This window comes from Leopardus geoffroyi, chromosome B3 (assembly GCF_018350155.1).
Source record: "Leopardus geoffroyi isolate Oge1 chromosome B3, O.geoffroyi_Oge1_pat1.0, whole genome shotgun sequence".
NCBI lineage: Eukaryota > Metazoa > Chordata > Mammalia > Carnivora > Felidae > Leopardus > Leopardus geoffroyi.
Window position 1 is genome coordinate 59,310,001 of NC_059337.1, and position 10,101 is coordinate 59,320,101.

General features: G+C 40.3%; 1 protein-coding gene across 3 annotated transcripts in view; it reads right to left on the reverse strand.

Annotated features, from left to right (window-relative positions):
* GOLM2 (golgi membrane protein 2) overlaps positions 1-6,918 on the reverse strand; it is a 94,193-nt gene extending 87,275 nt beyond the window's left edge. The window contains exon 1 of one of the 3 annotated variants that reach the window (XM_045449899.1): positions 6,267-6,918. In XM_045449899.1, the coding sequence (XP_045305855.1) occupies positions 6,267-6,593 (327 nt within the window). In that variant the 5' untranslated portion in view covers positions 6,594-6,918. The remainder of the gene's footprint in view (positions 1-6,266) is intronic. The other 2 variants (XM_045449897.1, XM_045449898.1) reach the window with 2 other exon arrangements.
* Between the last annotated feature and the right edge of the window lie 3,183 nt (positions 6,919-10,101).

Genomic DNA, 10,101 nt, shown 5'->3' on the forward strand with positions numbered 1-10,101 from the left:
CAAATCCATATATTGAAGCCTCAAATCCCAGAACCTCAGAATGTAACCTATTTGGAAATAAGGTCTTTAAAGAGGTGATTAAGTTAACATGAGGTCATTAGTGTGGGGCCCTAAACCCGCTGTGACTGGTGTCCTTATAAGCAGAGGAAGAGATGCCAGGGATTCGTGTGCAAAGGGGAACAAACATGTAATAACAAAACAGCAAGAGGCAGCCATCTGTAAGCCAAGGAGAGAGGGCCCAGACGAAACCAATCTGTTATACTTCAACCTTGGACTTTCAGACTCCAGAACTGTGAGAACATAAATTTCTGTTGTTTTTACCAATCCAGTCTGTAGCATTGTATATGGGAGTCCTAGCAAACTAATACAACCCTCTAGGGGGGACTCCTTTAGAAGAAGGCAAAAAATAAGATAAAATATGGGGGAATCCCAGAGAAGTAGGGCTTGCTTCTTACTTCACTGGACAACTTAAGCTCCCTTAAGTTATTTCTGTATTCTAACAGGTTGAAAATGGCAGGATAGTATAATAAATTGGAAGAAGTCCAACATCACCTTTCTAATTCCTTTGGAGCAGGGATTCCTAGATTTCCAAAGCTAGCCTGACAGTAGCAGTGAGCACACCTAGCACCTAGATCTTAGTCTCTAATACTATTTTCCAATAAAAGGAACAAAGACTCCTTGGAGAAATTGCTGATTCTAGGACTGGGGCAGGAAATATATAAGATGACTTGGAAGCATCTTGTAGTGCCAGAAAGCAAGTAGGGAGCATGTCACAGTGATGGGTATTATGTCAAAAGGGATACAGAAGGCAACTCAAAGAACTCCCAGTGGTAAAAATTATAACAATTTGAGCAAAAGAATAAATACAATGGCATTGGATTATAACTTAAAGTATAAAATAAATATCCATGAGTCCATACTAATATAAATAAATGATTGAATAAATTAATAAATGAAGGAAAAGAGACAAAGGTCCACACAGAAGAATTCCAAATGATTTATGTAGATACTCTGACCTTAAGGAGGTAGAGTATAATTCCCCACTAAGTGCGGGCTGCACATAGTAACTTCCTTCCAAAGAGTACAGTATGGAAAAGGGAAAAAAAGACTAATTTTATGGTACTTTACAGTAGAGAAACCTGACAAACAGGCAGAGAAACCTGACAAACAGATCAAGCCAGGTGATCAAGGTTAACATCAACAGTGATAAGTCATTTTGAGAGATATACCATTAATATGATGTAATTAAGAATTACACTTTACCTCTGTGGTCTTCTTCCCCAAAACCATAAAAACCACAATCCCAATCTAATCCTGAGAAAAGCATCAGACAAGTCCCAGTTGAGAAATATCTGACCAGTAATCCTTAAAACTGTCAAAGTCATCAAGAATAAACTGTCAGAACCAAAAGGAACCTACAGACACATAATGACTAAACATAATGTGGTACTCCGGATGGGATCCTGGAACAGAAAAAGGACACAAGGGAAAAAATGAGGAAACTGGAATAGGGTATAGACTGTAGTTAATAACAATGTATCAAAAGGGGTTCATTAATTATGACAAATGTACCATAGCAATGTAAGATGCTAAAGCAGGAAATACTAGGTGTGGGGTATATGGGAACCCTCTTGCAATAATTCCATGTATCTAAAATTGTTCTAAAATAAATGTTTATTAAAAAAAGAAGAAGAGGGGCGCCTGGGTGGCTCAGTCGGTTGAGTGTCCGACTTCGGCTCAGGTCATGATCTCACGGTTCGTGAGTTCGAGCCCCACGTCAGGCTCTGTGCTGACAGCTCAGAGCCTGGAGCCTGCTTCAGATCTGTGTCCCTCTCTCTCTCTCTCTGCTCCTCCCCTGCTCACGTTCTGTCTCTCTCTCAAAAATAAATAAATGTTTAAAAAAATTAAAAAAGAAGAAGAAGAAGAAGAAGAAGAAGAAGAAGAAGAAGAAGAAGAAGAAAGCCTGAGCAAGGGACTACCTTGCCAACACTCCCTATCCACACATCATACCTAAGGCATCTCAGCAGGGCAAAAGAACTTTTGGTGTGGAACATCTATTGGGAAGAGGGGAGTATACAGGGGGTGATGCCTCCATAGGATCATGATCTCCAAAAAGAGTAAAAGTACCTAGTGTCAGGCATCCAAACACCACTGTTGATACTTTGATAAAGACACTATTGATAAGATAAAGACCACTGAAGACCCCCAAAATATGCAGATCTGAGGTCACTACCCACATTGCCTTGGGAACATATGAAACTTAACCCACCCCTCAGACACTACCCTGACAATGAAAATGTTTACAGGACACCTTAGGATGCAATTATGGAAATCTCAACTTGACTGACTTAAACAATAAGGAAACATTTTGTATCTCACATAACAAGTACCAATATTCTATTGCAACATTCTACTCCATGATGTTCAGTGCCTCATTCATTCTCTAGCTAACTCTCCTGGCACTCTGGTTGTCTCCATTTCAGGTATCACATGCAGAAGGCACAACATCTGGCAGCAGAAAAGACCACCTCTTCAAGTGAGACTCTTGAAGGATTCTTGTCAGATATTTTGTAGACTGTCTCTCAGTATGAGTCTGTCTGATGCTTTCTTATGACTAGACTAAGGATTTTAGACTTGGGGTAAGAATACCATAGAGATGCAAGTGTGATTCTTTTAAGGAATTAGGAAACTTCCCCTCACAACTCACCAGCAACACATCATAAGCTCCTTCCTAAATTAATCAGTAGGAAGAATAATGAAATTACCATAATCACTTTAGACCAATCAGGACTTACTCCTGAATCACAAAGGCAAGGATATATACCAAACAAAATAGGGCTGGTCTGCAAAAATGAAGGGGGGTGTGAATGGATACTGAGCAGGCCACCACCAGTGTCTATAGGTAAAAACCCTGAAAGGCAGAGCCTTTACTCAAGAGAATACATTAAATGAACAAATCTGTTTTAAAATAGAAGACACACTTTTCATTGTCCAATTTACTTCTTCCTCCAACACTATCACCACCCAGAGGGAATTTTAGATCTGTTATAGAAAATAAGAAAGTTTCAGGCTTTGTTTTTTCTACAATCTGATTTGTAACATGTCAAGTTTGATACTTCTACATACATGTGATCTCAGATCTGTATAATACCTAGGTAAGTACTAAGCTCTCCATCTTACAGATGAGGAAATGAATCCAAAGTAGTTAAATAACTTGCCCAACATCACAGCTAGAAACTGAATTAGATTTCTAAGCTGTATCTGCAGCCTTCAAAGCTTGAAATGTTTTTTAAGATACCATATACTTCCCCAGATATCAAGGGAGTAGAGGCAATAAACAAAAGACCTCTAACAGATAAATTTCATCTACAGCTCATCTAGACCAACATGACCCTTTCTGTTAGCAGCTCAAAGAATAAACATGCATACGCACTCCAACAAAGATGCTATCGCTAGCTCAAAATATGAAACTGACATACAAGTAAGAGATTTAGATTTGTGAGCCAGTTGCATAAAATTAACTAAACAGAAGTAGTTAAGACACCTGGGGCAACATTTCTCAATGCTTTGCTGGATTCTTCTGTACCATGATAACAAGTAGGCCATGAAAATAGTAATCTGTGATCAAATAAACTGAGAGACTAGGTGAAACAAAATTAAATAGCCTTATTAACCAACAGATTTCTCAGAGCCTTTATACACCAGCAGGCATTATGAACTCTAAGAAGAGTATATTCTACTTATAGTATTTACAGTGCTTTAGGTTTATTTATTTATTTTGAGAGAGAGCGAGCGAGTGCAGAGGAGGAGGAGAGAAAGAGGGAGAGAGAATCCCAAGCAGACTCCTCACTGTCAGCTCTGACTTGAACCATGAGATCATGACCTGAACTGAAATCAACAGAAGGACACTTAACCAACTGAGCCCTTCAGGCGCCCCCTCTACTTACAGTATTTAACATTTATCTTGAAAAAAGCTCTTTCCTTTTTTAATCCTGACCACTTATAAACAATTCCTAGGAAAGTATTCTGTTTAACACCATTTTGAGAAATACTACTCTAAGGGGGGGCAAAGGCAAAGGCCCAAGAATACAATTCATTATTAGGGGGCTGGAGGCAAACAAACAAACAAACAAATCCAATAAAGAATACAGTGAAGAAGGTAGGAAGCAAATATGGATAATTCAATATTATAGAAGCAAGAAAGGAGATGGTTTCTAAAGAGACAATCAACAAAACTAAACTACTGAGATATTAAATAAATTGAGAATAAAAAGTGTTTCTATTGGACTAGGAAAACTGTCACTTGTGACCTTTAGGAGAATAATAGCTTCAGAAAACGGGAGAAAAGAAGGATGACAGGCAGAATATAAAAGGTTAGGATGGAAATGATAAAAGAAGTAGATGAAGCATTTAGAGACCACCAATAACTGTAGTTTAGCAGTGAAAGTAAAAAAAGAAATTGGTTGGTTGGGAGAAGGGAGCATATAGAGCAATAAAAAAAAAAATTTAGAATGGGGGTCACATGCACCTGGTTGAAGGTAAAAGTGAAACCATACTGAAAGAAACATAATAACAGATCAGTAGATGGAAGAAATGGAATCCAGAGTATAAATGACTAGAAAAGACATCTTTCCTCTCAGCTTGGAGAGAATTTGAATAGCAATGCCTAGCAAAATCTGAAGACCTTCTTTTAATACTCAAAAATTTCATAGATTTCTTCCTACTCCACTCAAGAGAATTTTTCAGTCTTTAGAGTTCAGTGTATATAGCAAGGGTATAAATTTGCTGATCTGTTGCTCCTGTCAGAGGATGTCTGTTGTGGGGGAAAGCAGAGGGTTACAGAGCTGCAATTAACTAAGGGCCCCAATCTGCATGTAATAAGAAGGTGTAGGCAGGTGACAATAGGGAAGTTGGGAGCTCATGGGATTTTAATTTATAATGACTTACTATAAATGATTTTTATATACAAAATAAAAGCTTAGGAACACACAGAAAACAATGTGAAGATTACCAAAGAAGGGTCTAGGAAAAAAAAAGCCATCTACTTAGCCCACCCATAAATTTCCACAACTCTGCTATACCAACAGAAGTGGCATAAGTCATAAATTTATAATGTAACTTCAGGGGTGCCTGGGTGGCTCAGTGAGTTGAGCGTTGGACTCTTGATGTCAGCTCAGGTCATGATCTCATGGTTCCTGAGTTCGAGCCCCGCGACCAGCTCTGCGCTGACAGTGCGGAGCCTACTTGGGATTCTCTCTCTCTCTCTTTCTGCCTCTCCCCTGCTCATTCGTGGGCGAGCGCGTGCGCGGACACAGGCACACTCTCTCTCTCTCTCTCTCTCTTCTCTCTCTCTCAAAAAACAAACATTTAACATAAAAAAATAATAATATAACTCCAATATGCTGGTGAGAAAAAAAGACTAGTAGCAGGTCTGGTTACAGTACAGCTTTAAACTTTTTAAATTTAAACTTTGTATGGCATTCCATCTGCATAAAACACCAACCCTAAGAGCTACTTAAGCATGGAAATTTTCATTTTTATTTCTTTCAAGAATAGCAAGGACACTGACACGAGATTCTGTTGCTTATAACATTATTATAGATTCTTCCTTTTTGGCTAATTTCATCAACAATTCAAATTGAGTACATAATTTTGGATTAACTATGCCAAAGTCACAAGTGTGGCTCATATACGGCTCCAGGGCCCACTTATCATAACGTTTTGATCACAAAAAAAAAAAAAAAAAAAAAAGGCTGTAGCATCTGATTCTTCAACTACTTAATATATCCACCTACAGAGGTTAATAAAAATCATACTGCTTAAAATATACATAGGTACAGGAGTCTGAGGAGGCCCATTCTTTAAACGAAGAAATTAATATTGATCAGTGTGCACGGAATAAGGATAAGGCAACAATACCTACACCAAACCTGGCAGTCTCCAGATTTGTGTATCTGTAAACCTAAGGCAGTCACATAGGCCAGATGACTGCTACTGCCAGCTCAGCAGCTGAGCTTGGAGAACAGGCGGTATCCACACACAGGCCACATTTGAGAACCAGAACTTGTGGCCAGTTTCGCCTGGTAGCGACTGGAGAACGTGGCAGTGATAAACCGGGAAAAGTCTGATAGAAAAAGGGTTACTGGCGGTAAGGGGAACCTCCAATGCTGCAATCCCGGAAGGCATAAAGCAGCCGCGGTAGGCTAATGCCCCTACGCCGGGTTAAAGGAAAGTAGGAGGACTGAGAGGAGAGGGCTCGTCCTTACCTTGTCATCCTCGCATCTTTTCCCCAGGCCCTCCCTGGCCTGCAGCCGGCTGCTGAGGCGGCCGTAGTCGGCCTCCTTCTGGTCGATCTGTTTCTTGTGCGAGTCCACCAAGAGCAGGAGGTCCGAATTGCGCTTCTCCAGGCGCCCACGGGCCACCTCGGTGCGCTGGACCTGGCCCTGCAGCTCCGCCACCTCCTCCTGAAGCAGGACGTGGCGGGAGGAGATACTCCAGTAGTTGAAGGCGAGGACCGCGATCACCACCAGCAGCACCACCAACACGAAGGAGGGCAGGCGGCCGGCCCGCCGGTTAGCCCCGAAACCCACCATGGGGTCGAACTAGGCTGTGCCCTGGGGCCTCGCCGCGGACACCTGCGGCCAGAATCTCAGGCCTCAGTAGCTGAGTTGCCTGGGGGACGCGGCCCCAGGGCCGGCCGAAGGAGGAGGCGGGCCAATCTGCCTGCCTGAGAGCCGGAGAAGGGGGCGGGGCCGCAAGCCGCAGGCCCCTCCCCGCCCCCCCTCCTCAAATCGGGCCAAAGCGTGTTCCCAAAGCTTTGAAAACGACCCTGCACAATCCGGGTAGAACCAGGAGAACCCAGCCGCCTGCACCCGGGACCCAACACCTCAGGGCTGGGGGGCGGGGAAAGGTGCCGGAAGGGGGCGGATTTAACTCTGGCCCCGCCCATTGGCTGGGTCCGGGTCGCTTAGGGGGCCATTGCCTAGTTTCCGCCGACGCCCCCTCTTCTCGCGAGAAAGTGAGTTTCTCTCGCCCTTTGCAGTCTTATCTCGCGAGTGTTATCTCTGTTGGGAAGGGTGTTGTGTTAATTTTGGCGCTTTGTGTTAGCTCTTGTACCTGAATTCGAGTCCCTTCAATTTTTTACCCTGATTCCCTTGACCCAAGGTCCAGGGAGTGCCTACCCTACCCTGACCCCCGTGAGAGTTTTCGTCTTTGAGGACATCTGCGGTTGCGACCGCTTTGTAGAGATAACAGTCGGTGAGATGCGGCAGAAAGGGCGACTAGAAGGGCTCTGTACTTGCTTCAGTAGATAGATTTTCTCGTTTGTGCTGACGATGTGGAGAGTAAACAATAAATACCATAAAAGTGGTGCTGCCAATATTACAAAGACAAATCAAGAAAAACTAAGCTTTATAACTGAACGGGGTGGTGCCAGCCAGGTTTCCAAGGTTACTCCTTGCACGGAAGGGAAGAACTTCAGAATGTGTGAGTTCTTAAACTTACTGCTGCTTTTGCTTTGAGACAGGCTTCCAAATAGAAAGTCCAGAAGCTACCTCAATGAATGATAACTAATGCTATTACTGACAGCACACTCTGAATTAGAAATAGCTCTTTTACAAATTATTTTTGCATGCTTAGTCTCATGTTATCTTCTCAACAACACAGTTATACAGATGAGGAATCTAATACAAAAAACTGTTCCAGAAACTTTCTCAAAGTCCCTTATCTTGTTTGGGACTTGTTAGACTTGGAGCCAGATCACTGTTCCCTTAACTTCATTGCTCTTTGCATTATACCAGGCTAACCGTTGCTTTACGTTCAGCATTAATCACCGTGAGGAAGAAAAAGCCCCACCTCTTTTGTTTTTTCTGCAGATTTCCTTTGTCGTGGCATAAAAAAATTTTTTTAAGTTATTGGCTGTTTAAGGAGAAGATGGAGTTGCTTTATTTTTCAAACTTCAGTTTCAAGAACTTCCATAAGAATAAAATCTCAAGAATGAAAAAAACTTTGGTATTTTCATTCAAATCAGGGCAAAAAGACTTGTCATCTTTGAATAATTATCCTGTGTATCCTGTCCGTTTCAAAAATGAAGTAACTTGCCTAGAAGTTAGTAGCCTGGAAGAAGTATTGCACCTTTAAGAGTGATGATTTCTCTCTCATAGTTACATAAAAACAAGTAATGCCAAAATTATTAATCTTTAGTTCACATCAAACTTGAATTCTTTGCTCCAGCTTCATGAGATCACATAAATCCCCTTCATTCTCAAATGACAAGCAGACTTTGGCAAAAGGGAGCAAAGCAAAAATAGAAGATCATTGACTATAATGACCCTTTCCATGTATCCTTTTCCTCAACTTCATAATGGCCTTGCTTTGTGTAGCCAGCAGTTGAAAATTAACTATAAAATAGTATTAACTGCTTAAGATATTACTCTTGCAAAAATGTTTTCATTTTTATATGGGATTCTGATATATAAAAATTTAATATTGTACAAAACACATTCACATACATTTTTAAAATAGATGCTTAAAAGAACTATTTGTTCCTTAGTCCATTATTCCATTTTACACGTGCAGAAGTAATGTGCTTAAAGTGATATGTCTGGCAAGTGGCAGGGCTGATCTTAAAAACCAACCCTATTTCAACTCTGCCCCCAGGGAAAAAAATTTTTTATTCCATTTTGATGGTTACCTCTTCAAGCTATTCTCCCTACTAAAGGAACCAAATCCACATATCATCATGACAGTGTATAAGCACTTTCCTATAGATGGTTCTGGATTAGGCATTAAACAAATGGAAGCAAAAGTCAATTCCTTAAGCCAGGTGATCAAGGTTAGCAACAACATTGATAAGTCATGTTATTAGTATGTATCCTTGATATGATGTGATGGGAGCACCACTCTGTGGTTTTCCTCCCCAAAACTCTTAACTCTAGTCTAATCATTGGAAAAAATACCACACAAATTCCAATTGCCTCAACTGGACCAGTAATCCTACAAAGTGTCAAGGTCATCAAAAACAAGGAAAGCCTGAGAAACTTTCACAAGCAAAAGAAGCATGAGGAGACATGACTACTAAATGTAATGTGGTATCCTGGATAGGATCCTAGAACAGAAAAAGGACATTAGGGGAAGATGAAGGAAATTTGAATAAAATATGAACTTTAGTTAATAATAATGCATTAATTGATTGTTATAGATGTACCATGCTCATATAGGGTGTTAATAATGGGGGAGATTGGATGTGAGGTATGTGAGAGTTCTTTAATATTTTCACTATTTTTCTGTATTTCTAAAACTGCTCTAAAATAAAATTATTTTTCAAACACCAGTTTCTATCTTTTGGGATATCTTTTAGGTTATAATGTGTAGACATAAATATGTTCATATAGCTGAAAAGGCAGTGTAATCACAGAGAAATAATGTTTTAAGATTTATTTGCAGGGTAAGCATCTATTATAAAGTGGCAAGTAAGGTTGAATAACAGGAATTTTGTGTTTAAATTGAGTTTTCTTTAAGGGCAACAATCATGTCATTTATTTCTCTTGTGCAATTGAGACCCTTTTTGAGCTCAGAACACTATTTGGCATATGTCTTCAGTTTATGTTGACTCAAAAAATTTTATATCCTGCAATTGAGCAGAGGAGTGGATTATTTCATAGCTTATTCCTCAATATATCTTTTAAAGATTTTACTTTTAAGCAATCTCTACACCCAACGTGGGGCTCAACCTCACAACCCCAAGATCAAGAGTCACATGCTCTACCAACTGAGCCAGCCAGGTACCTCATTATTCCTCAATATTTATGACTTTGGGTAGGACTAGATTAGAGAAGGTGGCAGCTCATAGAAATACAAAATAGACAAATATGTTAGGCAAGTTCTTTCCATTGCAAATGGGAAAAAAACAACAACCAAAACTGGTTAAAGCAAAGAGTTATATATATTTTAGAAGCATACTGGAATAGTCCATGGTAATATTGAAAGAGCAACAGGAACTGGGGTACCTATAGGGAACTCAATGCTTCCATAATTCAGTCTTTTTGTTTCTCCCCCCTGCTTGGCTTTATTCTTTATTTCTTCAGATGGTGCTTTTCTTTG